The sequence below is a fragment of the Epargyreus clarus genome, unplaced genomic scaffold (assembly GCF_041222505.1).
Source record: "Epargyreus clarus isolate Ecla_fem2 unplaced genomic scaffold, WU_Ecla_fem_2.2 ptg000015l, whole genome shotgun sequence".
Taxonomy (NCBI): Eukaryota; Metazoa; Arthropoda; class Insecta; order Lepidoptera; family Hesperiidae; genus Epargyreus; species Epargyreus clarus.
Window position 1 is genome coordinate 10,151,293 of NW_027332223.1, and position 24,557 is coordinate 10,175,849.

The window sequence follows — 24,557 nt, forward strand, 5'->3', positions numbered from 1 at the left end:
CAGTGTTAAAAGTAAACGGAATTTAAATTAATAATATTTAATTTAACGATATTTATTTATTAAGCTTTACTACTACTGTTGTATCAATTCAAGTCAGATATAAAACTGAGGACAATTTGCACGCAAGTTCATTATGGCATTTATATGTAAGTATTGTAAATAAAGAATAAGGTTATACATATTTTTTATACTATATAGTAAATAATTTAAGTGCATTTTTACCAAAATACTTACTACAGTTATCAGATTTTATTTCGTAATTTAATTGCATTTATATACTAAGCAGATATTGAGTTTCGAACGCTTAAAAGTGTACATTACCATTCGATGATAATTAAAAACCGATTACATGTATAATATATCATTTCTCAATTATTATGATATTACGTAAATTACTTGTTCAAAATACCCGAACTTATGTCAGCTGTGCCTCCTGACTATTCATATTAATATATAAAGTTGTTTTGAACTTCATACTTTCCAGTGACTTTTTTAAAACAATCTTAACCTCTTTGTTAATTATAGTAAACTACTTATAATATAGTAACTATTGTAAAATGTATAACATTATCCTAAGTTAATTAAAATTAAAAGTAATAGAACGAAAAACATACAAGATTACTAAGATATAAATTATAAATTTATATTATTCTAGTTAAAATAAATCAATAATATATTCTCTTTATTTTGCAGGTTTGGGCCATTAGATACATCTAAGGGATCAAGTATTGGAATCTAACAGAAATATCATTGAATAATTATATATACCAAAGGATATTGATAAGATTATTCACTATGTTGATACAGTTTGAAAGTATGCAGAATGGATACCGAAAAAGATTCACAGAACATATTTTTTATATGGCATTAGTATTTTTATTAGTGCCAGGTTTTTTCTTTTTTGAACTATGTATAGTTTTACCGGCTGTTTGTGAAGAATGGACTGTATCATATTTTATTCATTATTTTTGTGCCACATTTTTATTGTTTAACATATTAGGCAATTTAATATATGGAATGTTTACTAATACTAGTATTAAGGGTAGGTACTTAGGGCCGCCCGATGAGCAAAAATGGACAATGTGCCCTTCATGTGAATGTTTGAGGCCACCTCGTGCATGGCATTGTAATATCTGTAACATATGTATTTTAAAACGAGACCACCATTGTACTTTTTTTGCTTGTTGTGTGGGTTACTTTAACCATAGATATTTTATTCTCTTCACACTTTATATCTTTCTGTCGATGTTGTATTCTTTTTATTATAACATCAAGTTTCTAGCACAATTTGTCACATGGAACCATGGTCTGGTGTTAGTGAAGTTCGTCTTTCCTCTTGCCAGTTTCGTGGTAGATTTTTGCACGGAAAGCCTGTATGTATTTTTGGTTGTGATCAATGTTGTCGTAGGAGCATTTTCAGGATTTCTATTTTTATACCACTTTAACAATATATTGAAAGGTAGAGTAACTCCAGAAAGAAAATTGTGTGAAAAAGAGCATTTATATAATAAAGGTTGGCATTCCAATATTGTGGAAGTTTTTGGAGCAAGATGGTATTTGACATGGATTTCACCATTCATAGTTAGTCCTTTACCAGGAAATGGTGTGGAATGGGCTATTGAAGATAAGTACAATTAGATAACATGACCTGTACATACTCATGTGACTTATAACAGTAATGGATTTGTATTATGTTTTATATGAAATTCAATATATAAAATGTCAGACATACATAAGTGAGTCATTGTTTTTATAGATAGGTACTGACCAAATGATGTTCTAGAGTTTCATTAAACCAATATGAGATTGCAATAGGTAGGTCCAATTAATTGATTATAGTCAATTGTTATTTAATATGTTAAATCATTCATAAATATATTGTAAGTAAACATGGTACAGAATTGATTTATATAAAATTTACTTATCTATACTATCTTATGTTTTAGTATCCAATGTAAACAGCAATCAAAATTCTTGATGGAATTGATGGAAGTGGTGAGATTATCCGATCTATTTGAATTTTCTGTTAAAAATAATGTTACTTTTGAAATACACAATATGATGTCAGTGTCAGCCATCAAGTTGCATTTGTACAATTTGTAATATATGAGGCGCTTTTCCTGACGCGCGTGTGTAAGTCCGCACGCGCGTCGAACCCGAGAATTCATGTGCGTCTCTTCGCGACCAATATGCGTGTGGTTATGAAACGATAAGATGCATGTTCGGGTCATAGATTAGTAAAGATTACTCACTCCTAACAAGAAAGTGTACCCAGTTTTGAGAATTGAAATAGTTGCATAAAAAAGTTTTGCCACGTCTCCGTGCTAGGATGTCCCTAAAATATTTGAAATAATTATTTGTTTGTTGTGTAAATTACGCAGTATTAATTATTTATTCGTAAATTTTCTCTAAAAGTGTTTTTATTTGTCAAGAATTCAAAAAAAGAACTTACTAATAAGCCGTGTGTGGCTTTATTGAATTTCAAGGCGGCGAAGTATCTTTACTAATCTATGGTTCGGGTAGACTCGCGTGCGGGCATAAAAACATAAGACAGGAAAAGTGCCCGTATAGGTACTACTTTCCTATGAGACTGACGGGAGTAAGGCTCCTAATAATCTGAAGAAGTTATTATATTATGAATCAGGTCTTGTTAATTATACAAGTGTACTTAACCATTTTAATTTAACCAATGATTAGGTACACGTATTTTATGTTAAACTTTAATTGAGATATTGTTTAAATGAATCTCATTTTTAGGACGATGTTAAATACCTTTTCATAATTATTATCTAGGGGAAAGTCGAATTCGGGACACTGCGTGTCAGACCGGTAGGTATGGTGACCAGTCTGCCACGTGGATCGCCCTTTATATTACGTATGCATATTCATAAAAAATGATAAATCATATACGGAGAAGTTGGCATATTATACGAAATTAAGAAACTTATAAAATCATGTTTTGGTTCGAATCCTTATATGTATTTAAGAATTACGAGCGTATCTGTGTTAAATTGTATTATAAACTCGTTTAATTACCATATAAAACTAAGAAATATTAAATGGTCCACGAATGAATACAGCTAGAAACCACTGGATTTAGATGGGCCAGGAGCAGTCGGAGTGGCGCAGGTCAGATCGAGAGGTTCATTCCTATGTTCACCTGTAGTTTATCTGAGGATGTCAGATAGATAAACAGAACATAAGTTGGTAACAAAATCCGTAAGCCAACCAAAGAATCAATTTACGTAGATTGACACCTTATTGAAATACCTGTGTAATTCCCCACTGCTCTCACTTACTATAATACCAAATTATAAAATAATAAACAGACCAAATGCTTTGGTGCTATACTGGAACTGCATTTATGGACGTACTTAAGGGAGTATAATAATTTAGATTTATTTATTAGTATCAATAAATACATTATTTTAAGAATCTGTGTTTTTGCATTACTTTTTTTGCACCAATACTTACATAACTAAGCTGTTCATAATTATTTCTTCCATCATGTAATTGTATAATTATTTTATCTACTCATAGATAAATATATGTAGGTAACTTAGTAACAAGAAAATTGTTATAAAGGTCGGGCCAATACCTCTGTACTGATACAGCAGCACTACCTACACTGCTACTACCTACACTGTTACTAGGCTGCATTATAATTAAGACTGTATAATATGGCTTTAGTAACTTTACTTATTATCTCTAGAATATCCTCAAAGAGAATCCCTGTGGCAGGCCCTTGCGAGATGGTGAGTAACCACTTACGCCCGGCTGTTTATGGCGTTTTATTAATTTTATTAGGAATAAGTAAAAGTAAATAATAAGTTAAAGTTCGAATATATAAACCAAAAAAATGTATGAGGTTCCTCATTATTCAAGTAAATAGAGGTGTGTCAATGTCGTGTAAGCACATAATTTTTGACAGTATTATGTTGATATAGTATTGTGTAGAGCTAGGCGGTTGTGGTGGTCGTGAAGCGCACAGCGCACAGTGTAGCGTGGAGTGCGCAGTGCGCAGGGCGGGCGGGGCGCGGAGGGCGGGCGGCCGCGGCCGGCGCGCGGCCGGCAGTGCTCCTCGCGCAGGACCAGAGTGGTGTTCACTCGGCGGCGCGCCACGGCGCGACATGCCCAGCTGATGTTTATTTATACCGCGAGCTCGGTGGAGGGCGCGCGCGGGAGGCCCTCCCCTCCGCGGCACCACGGTTTCGCGTGATGCAGCCGAGCGAGCTAGCCGACACCGCGCACGCCGCTAGCGGAAACCCCCCGCAGCGTGGCCTCAACGGTGGCCGTTTCGACTTTGACGATGGTGGTACATATTGTGGCGGCTGGGAGGACGGCAAGGCCCACGGCCACGGTGTGTGTACAGGACCAAAAGGAAAAGGAGCTTACGCGGGCTCCTGGCATTACGGTTTCGAAGTTTCCGGCGTGTACACCTGGCCCAGGTGAGATAGTGTCTTCGCCCGGGCCTCGCACATGCCCGAAATCCGCGTCCGAAGCCGCTCCAAAAATAGTCTGCTATTAATAATTGAGTTCGGTGTTTCGCTAGAAAACGCGTGTAACGGCGGTGAAAGTGCCTGATGGTCTAATCGCGAAGAAAATATTAATATCGATCTGTAGGTACTGATAACGATAAGTGATAACACTAAGCACTCCGCTCTAGCCTTGATGTCATTTGACCTATCATCATTATTGTGGACACATCCATTAAGAACCCGACGCAAGCTGTTAAGCAAAACGCGATTTTATAAATCGTAATTGAGGGCAATGTAGTGCAGCTGTTCACTGTCTCAGTCACGAGAGTTGACATGTGACTATTGAAGTGAAATGAGCTAGATTCAGGCATACTATTGACATTATATCTGGACCTAGATAACAACGAGATATACTTTAATTGTAACTTTTTTATAATGTTGTCATTGGTTCTTATCAATTTGCTTTGTATCATTAGACGTCTTTTATATATAACATCAGAAATTAAGCGGTCCAAGATTAGGTACGTATCAATTTTATATCCTAAATTGCGTTATCAGCTACTCTTTCTGCAACCTTTTTAATGAATTAAGAGGTTCATATAAGCACATAAAAATTGCTACTTCACCTAAAGGCAATGATCTTTTGAGGTACCTAGAGTAGATTGGGTTCAAGAATATCTATCAACGTTTACTATAATATTTATTCTTCATAGATACCACCTACAGCAAAAAACATAACTAGTGCCTAGTAAAAAAACATTTATTACATTTTGTTTTGTAAACATGTAAGAAATATTTGACTTAAACCTACTAGGACCTATGAGTACTAAGTTTTCATTTCAATAATCTTTTTTGGAAAGTCCATGGAAAGCCCAATCGCCCAGTAGGTATGTTGCATTGCAGATGATAGTACCTAAAACTGATTGCACAAAGCAACTTTACGTCAACATCGTAAAAGTTTTTTAATAGTCGCTTAGTTATTGTTTGTTAGTTACATATAATTATTGTATTATAGTTAACTAATTGGCCATATACATGATTTTTTTTTCAAATGTTTCCATCTATCTATGAAGGCTCAAAATCAGATTGTTACTACATGCCTATCTCATTTTTTTTTCGTTTTTCAGGCGACAAATTTAACATCCCAATTAGATTTAACCTAATTATTTAATAAATACCTGATTGTAATATAAAGCATATTTAAATCATTTTATATTTCATTTAATTACATTGACTTTAAGTACAGACGTGGCTCTGGCAGAATGCGATCCTGTGCCAGGTCTACATTTGCGCAGCGTGCTGTCTCAATGTAACCCACTTCCTTCGGTCATTGCTCCATCGGAGTGGCCCCCGACATTGTAATTTTCTTTTGACCTCCATTCTCTTTCCACAAGTTTTCCTCACGACGTGTATGTAGGAAACTCTATCTACGCCAACCGGCACTCAACCAAGACGGAACTACAATAACCTTAAACATATTGTAACGTGATCCCCTTTGTACATGTTCTACTTATTTTTCCATATTATACTTTTTATTGTTTTCTTAAACAACACGTTTATATTCCTACTTGGCATCTATACTTAGAGAGTGTTGTTAAGCTCCTTAATGTCCAGGGCAAGATTTTGTCAATATTACGGATGATTCTTCTTATTCCCTGAATAATAAAAGTAGGTTTACTCAAATTTTCATAATGTGGCGCTACCTAAAACCTGGTACCTGAAATCTGAAAGTGTCCCATTAGAGCTGTGATTAGAGAGGGTATTGTATTATGTTATTCAATGAAAATGTGATGCGACGTTACCTCCACGTAGCCACGTGAACTCCACAAACAGCGAACCTCATTACACCTAACCGAGAGCCTCTAGGGATCGCGCCCCCGCATTTATAAAACAGTGACATATTTAATATTGTTTTTATTAAGTACTCTGTTGGAATTCCGAACATAATATGCAGTAGGTTAGGTACTTATCTAGTTTCTTATGTATACGCTCGTTTCCTTAAATTGGGTTACTTAAAGTATGCAGTAAACTATAAAAGTTTAAAACTGACAAAATAGTATGACTAATTCTGTTTTAGGGTACAAAATATCAACCCATGTTTTACATAGTAAATTACATTTTCTCATATTTCTGAAGTCTTGCCCTCTTGACTCGAAGAAAAACATCGCGAAAAATCTGAATGTAGAAGATGAAAACACTACACTCTAGCATTTCTAAGGGACCAATCTGCGGTTGCGAGGTGGGTCACACTTTCACACAAAGAGTGTTTTGTTCTGCAGTGGGCCACTAATAAGTTTCTTTTTCATTCTTGCGTACCTAGTTATAAATTCACCTGCGACCACGTACCAACGCTACAAAACAAAGGTATAGGCCCTCACCTTGACCTAAAAGGGAGCTTTGAACATTGCGACCTCATTTATTGACTCAGACCTGGGAATATAACGGCTAACTCACCTGTGTGTGAAGGTTTAGTTTGGTTATTCGGAAATATAAATCATAAGTTGGTAGATAACAAAGAAATCAAATATGCTATACAGACCTATGCTCTATGATGTAGAGCAGACATTGTCAAGATTGTCGCTTCATAATGACACCATCTAATTTTGACATTTAAAAACAACTTATTACCATATGGTCATAAATCGTGGATAACCCTTCTTCCCCATGTCCGGTATATGACTACTATACATATACATATATAAGTAGTCGATTGAATTTGATAGATTAGGACTTAAAAAAATATTTGATTAATTTGTTCTTCATTTTTTTAATATTTTAGAATATATCAATATTTTTTAATTTTTCATTACAATTCCATAGCAAGAATACAGGTTTGGGATAAAATTTTAAAACTTTACGCCATAAATCACCACGCTTGCCCAGTATCATAGTAGGTACTCAAAATTACATAATATATAGGTAACGGTGCTCTATATTTTAATACATATTAAATGACTGTTGTAAGTCCTTAAATCTAAATATACTTAAAACCCTGTAGGTATCTAATACAATTAATAGTAATATCTGAATGATACGACAAATAGATGCCCAGACCGTTTATTCAGGTAATCATATCAAATATGATTCTAATGAACATACCTACATTATACCGTTTTGCCATCAATAGTATTTTGGTTTTGTTGTAAAACATGAACAAGAAAGATATAAATCTGATAGTCCGCCACTGAATAGTGCTTTATATTTTTTATCTACCTGTGCCCCGCAGTTTCAGAAATCTAACAATATCATAAACAAAAAAAATCGTCAAGGCAAATGGTCTTTGAAATGTGCCTCCCGGAGCCATAATTTGATTTCAAGGTCTTCCTTTAGGATACACACGTAAAATAATACAAATACGCTATTTTTGCCCCCTAAATGTGTTTGGTGCCTTTGGTGAACCGTCCCCTTCGAGATCAAACATCTAGCGAGAACAAACAGACAGACTGACAAAAATTTAAAAAAATGTTATTTTGGTGTATGTATATTGTATATTCATATGTATGTAAAAAACGGTTATTTTAATATTAAAAACAGACACTCCAATTTTATTTATATGTAAAGATAATAATTCGATAGCAAACAGTACCTACATTGATTTTATTCATGCTAGGCGAATATTATACCAGTGTACCTACCACTTTTGCCCACCTACGTCACTTTATCTACTTACGGAGTGATTCAAAACAAACTTTGCCCATAGAGCCATCGTCATGGTATCTTCACCCACCTTCGAAACGACGACGATTAGTCATACGCCTACTCAAAAAGATCTGGCATCCTTGAATGTAAATTGAATGGACATAAAATGTAACTTATGATTGCGCAGTAATTTTCCTGTTGTAACCACTATAGGGCTTGAGTGGTAGGTATGAAATGGTAGCTGTTTTCATTCCGCGCTTACATTAACTCCCATGACGATTTCTAGATCCAGTTAAGCCTTTATAAGTAGTGTATAGTCATAAAAGTGAATTAGTTTATGCGATAAACGAACAGCTTATAATTGATTGTTATGATAACAATTAATGTTCAATTAATAACGCCGAGGCTACTCGTAGCACGTACAATTAAAACTCTACAATTAGTGTAACGATGAAATATTTGGCATTTACTAAAATTGTCATAAATCGTTATTAGATAAAATACATTTATATTATAATAATATATTTTTAGGCTTATTTAACTACATAAAAAACATCTAGGTACGAGTATAAAAAAAGCTACTGAAGTAGTTTAATTCTTATTTATTTAAAATGTCATAAAATTAATACATAAATAATTTAATTGGACCCAATAAACACATCTTTAATTCATATTAATCTTTGTTTACATTAACTATTACTGTGATCTAAAACATCACGCCATAGAAACATAGAAATTGGATGTTTCTGTACTTATGCTGATGTGGTGAGAGAAAGGGGTAGAAAAGCACGTCAAGCTCTAATCCTATCTGAGGATGATTACTAACGAATCCGTTAGCCACGGTGGCAGCTTAACTTCACGGGCATTGCAATATATTATTAAAAAAACACTTATATAACCTCAGTCCGGTTCTCCAGTAGGTACGTAACTATTTCTTTGGGATTTTTATACTACATTGTGAAAACAATATCGCATTTTACTAAAATGTTTGGACGATAGTGATATCTATGCACAGCTGTGTAGATTTTATCTATTTTTGTAATAGTTCGACATACTTCTTGGTATTCAGAAGTTATCTATAGTAACTATATGGGTCAACAGACCCATTGCAAGCGATTGAATATCATAAACAATGATGTGTTGTAAAAAAATGTTTCCTTATAATAATTTATTTTTACCAAAAATAAGTATAAGATTAAACAAAACTGTGTCAAAATAATGTTATATTTCTAAAGAAGAATGACAGCTAATTTGGTATCAAGAGCCTAAATAAATCTTATGTAAATAGGTAGAAAATGTAGAGTGCAATGAACTTGATGTTAGGTATTTCCTACGAGCTTTTATCTTGCTTTGTTACTCCGTAATTACATATGAGAGGGTCAAATCTAGCGACAGAATTTTAAATCAGTTAAACCCAACCTATTTAACTGAAATTTTGGTAAACGTTTGGTTTGGATGACAATGCATGATACGTTGTAATGGCGTTATTCTAAATCCTATGGCGGACACGCATAGATAGCGTAGGTACTAATTATTTTTTATGCAGCCCCATTATTTGGGTCTATAAAATATAATGGTATGGTAATGGTATGGTATCTAATAAAAGAGTTTTCTAGAAAGACTCGAACAGAAGACGAGAAAACAAAAGCAAATGCTTGTTTATAAAAATAATAATACAACATCCAGTAATACCATTGGTAATATAACCAGTGGCTGACTAAGATCGTTGGCAACCCGGGGCGGAATGTCTCATTGACTTATTCGCAAATACGATTAATTTTTTTTTGCTAATAACATTGTGTTTTGGGGCCTCCCAGGACCAGGGGCCTGGAGCTGCCCGCCCCTTACGCCCCCCCACCCCCTCTTAATCCGCTACAGAATGTAACCCAAAACGGACAGAAATCCAAGCAGAGGTCAATGACAAATACATTGCCCACCCTCTCTCTAGAATGTAAATTTGAAGCTTCGTGTCAGTAGGTACATCTGCCTTGCGATTATGTGTGTTTGTTCGATCTTATAATCTTCCTTTAGCAAACTAAAAGAAAAAGCATTTTTTTAAGAATGTACTATTTTTGTCTTACATTTCATACGAGAAGAGCCCGTTGAACAATCATACTGCACGTTTATAACGAAAGGCAAATATATGACATATATATGCCTTTTACAAGATACAACATAAATTCATTTTGTTCTTATCAAAATGTATATGTTTATCATTGGAGAAACCGCCATGCATCTGGTTACCTGAGAATAAATCGGGGCCATAAGAACCAGGTCAAGAAATCTCATTACACAGCGAGTAAATCTTTTACTACAAAGTTCACTTTTACTCTTAAGTACGATCATTACGCGTAGTTAATTATTGTATAATAGAAGCTACGACATACAATGAAAAGTATAGTTGAAACTAATATAATTATAGGTGCATCCGGTTGTAGGTACGTAGATCCATACAATTTTGGCATCGTCTCGCGTTCGACGCTTGGGAAGACAATTCTTTTAAAAAGCCAACAATAAGTACTTTTAAACATGGGTCCGTAATAAATCTAGATAATTATATATTATAACAATGAGGGCATATTATCATGGCTTCTAAAGTAAGTAGATAAAATAAAATTCTAAATAACTAGTAAACTAAATATTTGCTTCTTATGGTTATGGATTTTGAAATGACAACTTGAATTTCAAATCAATACGTTGATGATGGAGAGTTATGAGGTCATCGGTGAAAAGAGATTATGTACATTTTTATAAAACATGCCAATTATTGTCAATGACCACAGCTTGAGCCGCGAGCGAAAGTAATTTAAAAAATATGTTTTCTTCAAACAAAAAATATTAATTTACATCCCTACTACCATAGCTTACTACCTAGTTTCGGTCAGAAGGGAACAGAATCTGACATACAAACCTTTTTCTTTTTCTTGGGAATGCTAGAAAGAAGAACAAAAAACACCACTATGCTTCGATACAATAATTATATTATATAAAATAATGATATTATATCTCTACCTTTATACGTATCTACGCATCTACATAATAAAAGGCTCGTCAGGTACCTAACTGCCCAAACACCCTCGATCGCCGCCCAAGGTCAGTATTAGTAGGAGTTTTAGTAGGGCTCGTCCGTTGGCTTGACTTATAATTTTCAGTTACGCTATCGCAGAATGTGTTACTGGTCGGCTATAAATAGCGGTTAGGCTGAGTTGTACCGCTCGTACTCATGTGCAGAACAGACCAATCCATTATCTTACCGCAACACCGCAACTAATAAAAACTGAAAGGAATTTCAGTGTTACTCACGAATCACTGCACACAGTTGATGATTTGTATGAACCGCTATTAAGATTCTTACTTATTTCATAATAGAACAGATTTTATTGTTCTGCACATTAAGCTTTAGTTAAAGGTAGCGCTACATAGTCGGAAGAAAAGCTTAAACATTTTTAACGAAATATTTTCCGCTCCCTGCTCAAACGTTCCACTCTTTGTACGTTCCTTTTCATAATGGTGAAAGATGCGTAAAAGACCTTTTATGAAATGAATAGTTCACAGACAGTGAATAGTCTGAATACCTGTGTAGTCGAATAAAAATGCATGTTTTCAGACCGTACAAAATTGTCTGAGCATTTTGTATAGATGCTTTTCCGGCGTGGCTTTCCAGGAATCTATTTAATTATTTGTAGTTAAATTATTTTTATTTAATGTAAAAGTTTGTCTTTTTTTGTTCTTTGTTTCTATGTTAGCCGTTTAGCGTGTTTGAGCTGTTAGGTCTTAGTTTAAAACATTCTATCACAGGTTTCAGGGTCAGTATGATTGACTTCAGACGAACCTTTTTTTGCGGTAACAGATTTTAAAAATTTGCAATAACCAATTGAACTTTTAAATGTTTAAAATCTTTTAAAATACAGCATATAGCAGCAGATCAATTTTTGTCATTTGTCAATTTACTTTATAGTTCCTTAGAACGTTTTTTCTATCTCTTATAGTTTTAAGTTCTTTATTGACCTGTATCGATTAAATATTCCTTATTTCGGTTCTTAGTAATTTTCTCGTCATTTATAGCAAATTTGTTTCAGTGAAGAAGCAAGCCATTCAACGTATTTTATTTTATTACGAATTCTTTTATTATTTTAACCATATTGTAGAGCCCATAAAAAATTTAAAACGCCGGGGAAGGGTTAATGACGCTAACTCTTGAAAAACTTCTCCCCATACCGTCAGACAAACGACTGCAGTTATGCATGACTGCATGAGGAACGCTAGTTAGTCGTCAGTAATGTAAGAACTGTAAGCTTAAACACGCAGTTATTTATACTAGTTGGATAATTCAGTAGAATTCTCTAATAAAATTTGTATGGAATGATAACTTTAAAGAGCTCTTATCATAATTATTTAGTTGTATAATAGGGTTATGCAATCTTATGACACCTTCCAGAAGTTTCATAAAATTGCCAACTGACAATTCATTTGATTTTAAATAGTCAATCCATGAATTAGATATTAAATTAAAATAGGTAGATAAATGTAACATTTTTTATTTATTTATTACATAAAAATTTTAAAATGTTAAAAGTGATTACTCATTCATTTAGGTAACTTCTCTAAAAATAACAGCAGGTGCGATTATTTTTTTAGCCTCAAAATGAGTTTTAAGGGCAAATGAAAAATAATATTATTTTTCTAGTTCTTTTTAAACAAAGTTCCGTGAACTTTACTTAAGAATTTTGTGTGTAAACGACTGGGTGTTCTGACATTTATGGTTTTAGGTGTTAAAGTTTTAATTTATTGTTTAATAGAACGTTGTAGTACATTCAACTGGTACAGTATTTCTCAAAGTGAGCGATAACGCGACAATAATGCGTAAAAATGAAAATTTAGTGATTTGTGTTTTAATAATATTTGAAACTGAAATCTAAACCTATGTTGAGCAACCCATCACCTCCCTGACCGTATTCCTGCTTTGTTTGGTTAGCCTTTCTAAACGCTTTCTAATATGTCCTTTTGGAAAATTTGGGTAGAGGGCGCTAGAAAGTATTCAATTTTCTATGTGGGTGGAAGACGAAATAAGTTTGAGAACCTGTGTACTAATTTATAATGCAGACAAACACTTCACCTACCATTATCAGTGACCTTTACTGACTATTATTTGTCCGGGTCACAAACTATGACCTTAACAAATAATTTACTTATGAGGTTACTTATTACTTTAGAATGTACAATAGTCATTTATTTAATTAACAGGAGTGGCGACAGTTTTGATGTTTACGTATAAAACAAAGACACGCTGATTTTACGTGAAATCCCGAATATCGTCCAAGACTCTACCTATACCTATCGCCTTCAGAGATATAAGGTTTTGGGCAAACTAAGACTGCCAGATGTCGATTTTGTTTTGTAAAGTTCATAAACTCAAAATCACTCATGGCTATACATTGTAGGCTAGGAATATCGAGCGGCGATCAAGTGCGGATGCGTCGCGCGTCTCAGGCAATGTAACATAAAAGGTACAATTGTACACATTTTGTACCAAATATACGCTTTACACTACGAGCTTTCAAAGTCTTCAATATATTTGTTAAATACTTGCAACATTGCGTATTGCGAATTGCTCATACGACTCTAGCGTATCTGAGATATTACGTGGAGCATTATCCCTTAGGTGCCCGTGATTTAGAACGCGCGTTCCGGTATGAACCTATGTATTCGGATAACACTACGTATTTAATAGCTACGTATCAGCAAACTCTGTCAGGACTGTAATAGCCGATTAAATAGCTGATAAGTACACCATTCATCTGAACAATATCTCTAACTACCCCATATTGAAACCACCTAGATCACTATTTATTCTTCTCATTTCCTTGATTTACATAAAAAAAGATGCCCAGGGAAGATACCTGCAAAACAGGTAGTTAACTTAATAAGAATATAAAATCAGCATTAATAACAGAATAAGAAGCAGTCTTCGATCGTTGTTTATACTTTTGCACTTTAATTCTCTCTGGCTTCATTAATGACTGAATTAATTATAACACGGATAATAAAACTCCACGAATTATAACCTACAGATATTTTCTATATGTTATATTTAATGCACACACACACACACACACACACATTAACAGTCTCATATATCTCGTAATCGTAATCATTATAGAGTTAATGTACAATTGAGAAATTAGCCCACTAATTTCAAGGGATCCACATTCTTAAATTATTTTATGTGCCAATTTTACTTCAACCTCTACGAGATGGTTTTTGATACACATAAAGATTCATCGCACTTGTTTAAACAGACCTGATATACCTAATTATATAAGTCTACTGAATTCTGCATCTCCGCACAAACAAAAATCTTTTGATTTTTAAATAATGCATGAGTGGGAGGTGCCGATTGCTAACTATTTACATGTGTAAATATACTAAACTTACATAAATTTAACGCACATTATGTGTACAGGTCGAATACAGTACGATAATCTTGTATCCGTACAAAAAATAGGCACGTAGGAATAATCTTGATTCCTACGTGCCTATTTTTTGTGTGCGGTATTAATATTTTTTTTACAAACGTAATTTCTGAATGACCCTGTTGAATAACTATTTGATATTGAACGTAATGTCGTATTATAATGCTCCTATAATATGTTCATTTAGAATAATTCTTACTCTTATCATCCTTTGTATTGGTACAGCTTTGGTACAAATCTTGCAAAAGTGTTTAAAATACTAAAATAATGTTACCGGCATTTTGTGATGGATATCTCAAGCAGGTCTTTCATTTAGTCGGTTACAGATCTACTTTGAGGGTTTTTATCTTGGTCTTTCCTAATAATCTTCTTTCTGTTGAACTATAACACCAAATTATGAAGGTATACATTGGAGGCAGTTGGTATTGTTCTGTTTCTCATATAACAAATACACGTTTTGTTTGTATATATTGTGAATAAGTTATGTTCACTGTTTGTTTGCTAAAGCAATGGGAAATTACCATCACCGTGAGCTGATGCATTGAGTGTTTGGCAGCCATGATAACTGACATTATTGTTCTGTTATATAGTTTACACACATGTTTTGTTTAAAACAGTGTATGTTTTATCATAATAGTAACACATTGCACTACATAAATGCTGATTAAATATTGAGTAATTTTGGGTTTAGGTTCTAGGGTATTTAGGTTTAGTTTCATGTAAAAATTTGATGTGTCTTCTAATCATTTCTAAATTTCTTTCTATAGGTACCTATAGTATTTCGTAAAGTTTGTATAGTTGTATTGAATGTAAACTATAGTTGTTACGGAGGTAGTAATATCGGATCCAAAGTCGGAGTTTATAAATTTTGGTTTGTCGGAATCGCAGTCAGAATAGTTAATAATAATTAAGTCCGTTGAATACAATAAATATGTAGATACGCTGGTGCAAAAAAACTGTTTAAAATTTACTATTATGAGAATTACTTTAACATAAGTTATTTTTTTCATGGTAGGTGATTCATTTCAACAGTTGTTTATAAGTATTTTAAATTTAAAGGCTCCGCTACCACCATATTAAATATGAAAAATAACAAATGTATTTTTTTATTTCGGATTATCTGCCAAAACAAACAGTTTAAGTAAAAAATATATACGCGTTCAGATAATTGAACAAAAACGTTCAATTTATTTGTGTAGGAAGAAAAGCGGAATGTATGGAATGCGGAGAGAAAACATCTGTTGATGATAAATAGTTATATAAACTACTCTATTTGGATTCTTGTAAGAATTGTAGAACTACAATAATATAAGATAAGAGTATATAACGTTTTGGTTTTAGGCTACGATACCGGAATCGAAACGCTACTATTTAGCCTACGTCGTAGTCGTGAGGTGTAAGAGAACCGTGTCATAAAACTGAATACTTACCCTATTGGCAAACTACTCTACTACTAAAGAGCCAGTTGCCAATATTGCTTACGATCACAGTGAAACTACTACTTGTTACGCATAGTAACAATTTAAGGACTTAATATATATCCACTTCCGATAGGTACATAGTTTACTTTTAAAAAATTTTATCAGTGTAATAGGCGTCGACGCCAGTGGTTGGCTGGACGAGCTCCTGTTATACCTTTCGTTTTCAGCTTTCGTTTAACTGGATCACCGGCTTACAATACTAATAATATCAAGTCCTATAGAATAAAGTATCATTTATTTCTTAAGAGAAAAAAGGAAAGTTATGCGTTGTGGCTCTTCCTAGAAAACAAGTCGGAGTTTGTTAAATGTGTTATTCATTTTCTACAAAAATGCTACATTACGTCATGATGATCGCGTCAATGCCAAAAATTGGCGTCTCTACAATGACATACCTGTCACGTGTAGGTTCGAATTTTTGGCTAAAGTGAATCAATATGATACACGTGTTTGATTTAAGTATCTGTTGGTTATCTCATTTTTATATTCCCATTCCATAAATTTGCAAACAGTCCGCCTTGTATTAAGTGGTCGTCATTGCTCATGAACAAACTTTAAAATGTACAGGAGTTTTATGATGTGTAAACCTTTAAAACAAACGCATGTCAAGGGCGGAGAGGACGATTCACACCGGGCAACACGGTTTGGGGCCAAAATCAGCCTTTTCGTATATAACGTGTATTTTATATTAGATCCAATTTAAAACTTAAGTTCTATCCCCGGGTGGCATTTTGAGGGGCGGCAAAACTTTTAATAGGGCGGCAATTTATTTTATCCTTATGGGGGCGGCAAATTTAACATCAGTCCCACGCTAGGCAAACCAACTCTACACCAATGTTTTAATGATATTGTCCATGAGAATTTACCTAAAACTTGTCATATGATTCTGCCTTAAAGTAGTTCTTCAAGAAGAACATAGAAGGGCTAATAAATATTGAGACAGAAGGGGTGACCTTTTCATTAAGGATTCTGTTGTTTTGATTTTGTACAAAGCTTTATCATTTTAAATGTGTAATGTAGCCGTTATTGAACTGTTTGTAAAGTCTAGCCCAATAGTTGACCTCAATTGAACAGCTCGCACGTGACGCTGTTGTTTACGTATTCAGAAACATTTCGCTTGATTGAACACGCTACAAATATGTACGTATCTATCGTTATTCTTCACTTCAATTGGAGCCTTGACTTCTAGTAGACTCCTGTGTTTATTCCATAACACCTACGATGAAAATCTAGTTATTTGCTATAAGTATTATACCTAATAACTAGCTTTTGCTACCTGTATCTATGTTTGGATTTCCACAACGTACTTTACCTGAGTAATGTTTTTGAATATCGTTTCAATGTGTTAATGAAATGTTAATTTTATTTAATTACTGTATTACATTAATTAATGTAATACCTCAAATGAATAAAAACATGGTTAATTAAAATTTATCTAATAAAGCAAGATAAATCTCTAAAGTAGGTACACTAAACTTTTTTCTACGTATCTTACACAGGATAAAGACACCTAACGAGCGATTATAAGAATTTCTATGCTAATTTAAGGTTGATGTATGTATGTACATATAGATTAAGATACATATAGATGTAGATACATACAGATAGATTAGGTAGCTAATGATTAGTAAGTACCTACTTAAAATCTTTAACACGAAGAAACAGCAACTCTTCAATGCTGAATCAACGTTCCAAGTATTGATGACCAGTTGAAATACTTCAAGTAGATACGTTTCACACTAATTTCGATTTCACTGACTACAATATATTACATTCTTATGTGGTAATTTCTTAACCATGCAATGTAAGAGAAAACAATGAAAATACGTCACATACTACAATTCCCTTTTTATTACATACACAAAGACGATATACGATACTCCCATCCAATAATCTAAATTAATTATTCTGCTCCTCCATAAAGTTCGTTATAATTTCAATAGGGAACCTTTGTTTTGTCGTCTCAATTGCTATGTTAGTTTATGTTTATAAATCGATAATTGTGAGAATGAAATGGTAAAATGGTATTTATTACACAGGTAAAGCGCCATCCTCGAACGTGACGCCGAAGTTCCAATTTATTCAAATCCACTCTATAAAAAGATCTAAAATCTGCAAACGGATAGAGATCCATGTGTACGGACAGCAACATCAATCCAAGCGCTGTCTTTTATCCTACTTGTATAAGATGTGAAAGTAGCTTCCTCTCAAGCCATTTCCAGGACTCGACTTCATGGAGCTCTGTAAAAGTGCAAAAACATCTCTCTTTAATAGTCCATAAGCGACGTAGATTGGTTGTAATGAATAATAGTACATATATAAATATAAGGCATATTTGCTATTGCAAAATAATGATAATTAGAGACAAAGAATACATTTGAATTTAATTTTATTACCAACCATTTTATTGGTGGAATTAAGTATCAGCAATGATCTCGAATTTAATAGAAGAAGGAATAGATGAACAACATCATTAGTTTCAATCAGATTTTAAAATATTTCTAACATACACTACACAACACAAAAAGAAAGTTCATCTTATAAGAATGTGGTGAGTGGACCGGTTTAAAACATCAAAAGATGTTACAATTTGATTTAATACGTTTAAAATAACGCGACCCGTTATTTTTCTCGTCAGAGACTAATATTTATTTTCTATTAGTAGATAGGTACTTACTACTGATTCTTCGTAAACTACTGGGAAACATTTATATTTATTATTGCTTCTTGAGACATTCAAGATCAGTATCATTTATGCTCGTATTTAATTACATGCCTACCTACATTTTAATCATACAGGTACTTCTTTAATGAGCTTTCATCAATAAGCTCGGTAGGGTTGTAGGGCTCTTCTTTCGCTCTAAATTCCTTAACTAGATCCCGCAGTATTATAATATGAGAAATAATACGCATATAACAAGGTTTGCCCGCGACTCTTTTCGCGGAAAATACTTGTTTTTTATCTATATGATGTTGTAAACTGGTCCTAGCCATAGATATAGGATGTCATAGCGTAGCGAAAAAATTCTAAGTCTATGGTCTTAGCCGTCCATGTTTAACCTATCCTACGTAGAACAGGAATGCTCTGTTAATGATTGTCTAGTATTCCAAAATGACTACCAATTTCTAAGTTCGTATACTTGTAATACATCATTATTTCTACGATTGGTCAAAGATTAAAAATTACAAACGTAATTTTTTATAAGAAATTTTGCGTAAAAATCTTTTTGATCTTTAATCCAAATAAACGACAGATTGTTCCCCCGTTGAAGGAAGTTAAATGTCCTAAAGTAGGTTAGTGGCCCTTCAGACGACTATAATTATAGAAATATATTTCTATACAATACTGTACGGACTGTAAGGGTACTATGTAAGTTGTGTGGTACCTGGTGGTGTGGTACCACAACATTGTGGTATTTATTGTGGTATTTATTACCTTTTTTTTTGTTTACGAGGGGAAAACCTTCTAAAGGTACCCGACGACGTGGGAGCGACGCCGGGTTATGTGGGATTTTTACCGCACTAAAACCCCCCCGTCCTCAACGCCTGGTGGAGAACTCCGGGATCTCCGACGGAACACAACTGGAGTATTGGGGCAATACCTAAATATTTAATTTTCCCCGGAAGCGTCCATTCGTGTTCCGTGATTTTTATTTCATCGATTAATTTCACGCACGCCGCGCCGCTCAATTCTTCTGAGCTGGGGTCAGGAACCTTTTTTTGGCATCGTGCCATGTCGTTATATTTTGAAAAATCTGTAACTCAATTACATTTCTTGGATCGAATATTTTTCGCAAAAGCATGGCTATCTCGGTAGTAACGTTTTTTTAAGTTCAATACCGCTGTGTTCTTTGAAAGTGGGTTATTGTTGTTATGAGTAGGTAAATACATGATACATCATTGACTTTTCATTATTTTCTTTTCAAATTAGTAACTATAGTTACTACAATATTAGCGGAACTTCGATATGTTTCTTTTTTAACACTTTGACTCTTATTCCTGCAGACCTTCTTCACTGTCGATCTTTGATCGGCAAAAAATTAGATAGATTAATTATTATTATTAATAACAGGCATAACTATGCAACATTCAATTACCGAGTATCAATTAAATACAGATATTAACGAGTACCGGATGTGTTCCATCCCTATTAAATAACGGAACAAGTGGCTTAAATTTAATCAGAATTTCATTAGCTAGGTAAAACATTCTGTTTCTCCTCTCTACTTCCGTAATAATACTATTCCCAAAGCTCGGGATTCGTCTCTCAAAGAAACCGCCCTATAAATCGCTCTAGTTTGGAGGCAAATGAATTATGAATGCTTCTTAGCTATGCGAGTTCCTTGTGATGTCTCATTTAGAATTACAAATGCCGTGTTGTTGCATTTACCTTACCATTTACCTTTGACAGCAAATTCCTTGATAAGGGTTCTCCCTTATAAGGTGATATAACGCCTAAATTAGTGAATACAGTTCTCATTATGAATTTATAAGGTGAATGAAAAGTATTTCTAACCGACTTCTTATAAAAACTGTAAAATGTATCTATATCTATGATTTATTATCTATAATTTATTCAACGAATCATACTTTTTACTGATATAAGGATTTTAAAACATAATGTTACCGTTTCTTGGCATCACTCCGACACTAACAATAGGTTTTCTAATATTCTATAGGTTCTATAATAAGTACCTACGATGAATAAATCTAGACTTGAAGGATTGTATACAAGTATCCGATAGTAGATAATAAATCATTCCTTTACATTAGTACAATCTGCGTATAAAGATAAAGCTGGGCTAATGCACTATTGTCTCATGCAACTCGTGTAAATTCGTTTCCAATAATTCTGTTACACAAAAACAAAATTAATTAACTAGAAAACAGTTAAGTTATGAAGAAAAAAAATCTTTATTACAGAACAGACTGTTGATGAGGAAAACATAATTAATTAATTACAAAACAGTTTATTGGTGAGGAAAATCAAAAATAATGAATTACAAAATAGCTCATTGATGGGGAAAAGCAAATTTATTAAGTACTAAACAGCTTATTCATGAGAAATTAAAATGTCCTTTAAAGTATCTACCTATACACTCTTGTATTAGATGCGTATGTATGAGTGCGTGCATGTATGTGATGCGAAATAGGTTTATAATTTACTTCATAGACATATAGATAGGTATAACAACAATATAAACCCTAAATATTCGAATTTGTAATAGGTATCCACCTCCCTATTATAATAGTTATTAGTATCTTTATAAAGAGATTTACAGCAGGTTAAAAATGCCATTGTATATTTTGTTAACACCATGATTACCCTGTATTAAACAAGGGCTCTATTTATAAACAAGTAAGTAGTTCATGATGATAAATTACTACTTAGCTGTGTAAAAAAGGGCACTATTTATAGACAAATACTTATATTTGTTAACTACTTAGTAGTTAATGATAATAAACTATTTAGCCTACTTGAGATTGATGGCATCACAATTACTTCTGTTTTATAACTACGGTATAATTATTTTTGTTGCTAAAAATCAGAACTCCCAACGTTACATAAAAAAATAAATTACTTTCCACCTGCGTGGACGGTTGAACTTTCACAACATAATTTAAAATGTATGTTTGGGGTAAAACTGCTTGAATTCAGAAGTTAGAGCGTATTTTGTTTAATTGTTATTATATTATTCATGTACTGCTTTTCATTCGCTTAGAAATTACAGGTCAAAATAAAATGTAAAAGGAAAATTAAATGTAAATGTATGAAATTACAATATAGGTACGGTGATCGCGACCTAATAAGCATACACGCCCCTGACTTGTACCCTTACCAGGAGTTTTACGTTTCCACAAATATGACTGTTTTGGTATTTGTTTACGTATGGGCCAATACGATTTCCTAGTTCTGGCACAATCCGCTAGGGGCGCTGATTGGAATTTGTATGGGTAAATAGGTAAACAAATACCAAAACAGTCATATTTGTCGAAACGTAAAAACTCCTCGTAAGGGTACTGATCTCCTAGAATCGTTAAACTGCATCTCTCAATGTTACACTGTATAATACATTCGTGTCAATTTCACAATTAATGCAAAGTAAAGTTCAGCCAAGTACCTTATAAAAGCAAAGAAAATATATTTTCTCGGAAAAATGCGGTTATAAGCTACTTAATATGATTTTTATGTAACACCCTTAATTAGATATTTACTCCATATTTTCTTATCATTACTAAAATTCAGTGAAATAGTAATATCTACTTCTGTTTATTTCACATTATAATGCTCTTCCGTGTCAAAGTGGAACGTGCACGGCTGGGGATACGCCAGTTAATCGCAATACGCGATAAAATTTGCCTACGTAATTGCGGCTTGTTAGTTGAAAATGACTTTAATTCGTTTAAAAATCTATTTTTTTGCCTAGAGTTGTGTTTTAAAAGCTTCGCCTGTATTATGAAAATCGTATAGAGATACATAAATAATAAATAAATAATTTTCACAATTCCTGCTGCAAACAACAAAATAACGTAACTTAGAATCATTATAAGTTACATACATACTCGTAGATTAGTAAAGATTACTCACTCCTAACAAGAAAATGTACCCAGTTTTGAGAATTGAAATAGTTGCGTAAAAAAGTTTTGCCACGTCTCCGTGATAAAATGTCCCTAAAATATTTGAAATAATTATTTATTTATTATATAAATTACGCAGTATTAGTTATTTATTCGTAAATTTTCTCTAAAAATGTTATTATTTGTCAAGAATTCAAAAAAAGAACATACTAATAAGCCGTTTGTGGCTTCACTTAATTTCAAGGCGGCGAAGTATCTTTACTAATCTATGGTTACATATAAGACACAAATTTGAAGGTGGGCAGTTAATTGTGCTGATGAGTGTACATGACCTTTGGCCGTCGTGTGTTGTATTAGTTAGGCTTTAGTTCAATTTATGAAAATTTGTGGCATACCAACATGAAAATCAAATACTGCTGGGTTCCATATTTCATTATTATTATATAATGAACGAGCTTTCGCCAGCTTTCTCATGTACGGATTTCCATTATTAAGCAAAAATCCTAAGTGTTTTCAGGAAAAATGTTATAACTCATATTTTATAAGGTCCTTTGCTTGAAGGTCCCATTAAAGTCGGTCAATTTGTTTTAAGATCGTCCCGTATAAATAAGATAAGGCATACCTACAATTTTGCTTAAAAGGGATTTATTTTTTTAAGAATTGAAGATACTTAAAAAACACATAAATAAGTTAGATTCATAGTTTTTATCACAATTTGTGACCAACTTTATATAGAAAAAGTACTATCTGAAGTTGCCCGGATTTGCCTACTATGTAAGATAGCCTGCATTCATACCCTTCCACAGAACCGCAGCACCTTTTCGTACTAGATCAGGTTGGCATTAGGATCTGCCGGACCAAACCATAGTGGCTGTACTACTTTAAAAATAAATTATTTAAAAATAGTAAAAATTAAAATAAAAGAAATTTATTGAAAAAATACGTACCATAAGAAAATAAAAGAAACATAAGTTCGAAAGTTTCAGTTAAGTGTATAAAGGAAGTGTGACAAAGAACCAAAAACACGACCGACCGACATAAAAACCATTGTTAATTTAACTTTTGTTTGGTTTTGGTCTAGTTTTATTAGTGTCTGCCAGTTTTAGTGGCTTCATGAGTACGTAGTCGGACCAATAGGTGTCTTTGTACGGTATTATAAATAACACAACAGTACCCTCAGTATGGTTTTACGTTTTTACGAAAATGACCGTTTTGTTTACGTATTTGCCCATACATTTCCAATCATCGCCCCTAGCGGACTGTATCAGAACCGAATAATATTTCTTTTACAATACAATACAATACAAAATTGCTTTATTGTACACGAACTAATAAATGACACATATTCACATACCTATAATGAAAAGTACAACAGGCGGTCTTATGACTTAAAAGCGATCTCTTCCACTAATAAAGGGTAGGGGTGTATAAATGTAAAAACATACTAACTAGAATTTGTCTTTGGACATATCAGCAGCTAGCGTAGAAGGTGAAGAAAATAAGGGATAGAGATAGTGGTATTACACAGAATAGGAAAAAAACGGTAGGATAAATAAATGCAAATAATAATAATGTTTTAAATATATATCAGGTTAAAGTGTTAGGGAAAATTCCTTCACTTGAAAGAATCTAGTGACTGTGCGCGACGGATGGTAAGGAATTCCATAGTTTAAAAAACCTCTCCAAGCGTGTAGAGATCGCTTATAAACATTAAGTTTCTACTGTCTGTATTTAGATATGTGCTTCAGTATGCAACGAATTAACTTTTTATAAGATTAAGTAGCAAATGAGTCCACCTGATGATAATTGGCCACTGTCGCTCATGGACATCTGTGACCACACCCACTTAGAAAAGGGGTGTGGGATTGGCAAAAAGTCGATCCTGTGATCGACGCGTTGCATCTTTTGGG

The 24,557-nt window shown here is 33.5% G+C and overlaps 2 protein-coding genes across 4 annotated transcripts in view; both read left to right on the top strand.

Moving 5' to 3' along the window:
• Positions 1 to 3,435, top strand: LOC140747970 (probable palmitoyltransferase ZDHHC24). Its single transcript, XM_073080642.1, has 2 exons — positions 1 to 146; positions 694 to 3,435. The coding sequence occupies exon 2, from the start codon at positions 796 to 798 to the stop codon at positions 1,636 to 1,638; it is 843 nt and encodes a 280-aa protein (XP_072936743.1). The 5' UTR covers positions 1 to 146; positions 694 to 795; the 3' UTR covers positions 1,639 to 3,435.
• Positions 3,436 to 4,021: 586 nt separating this feature from the next.
• Positions 4,022 to 24,557, top strand: part of LOC140747968 (junctophilin-1) — a 41,226-nt gene continuing 20,690 nt past the window's right edge. Inside the window, exon 1 of one of the 3 annotated variants that reach the window (XM_073080641.1) lies at positions 4,022 to 4,448. In XM_073080641.1, coding sequence (XP_072936742.1) covers positions 4,219 to 4,448 — 230 coding nt within the window. In that variant the 5' untranslated portion in view covers positions 4,022 to 4,218. The remainder of the gene's footprint in view (positions 4,449 to 24,557) is intronic. The other 2 variants (XM_073080639.1, XM_073080640.1) reach the window with 2 other exon arrangements.

Coding starts and splice junctions, on each gene's coding strand:
- LOC140747970 (XM_073080642.1), top strand. CDS start 796: ATGTTGATACAGTTTGAAAGTATGCAGAATGGATACCGAAAAAGATTC.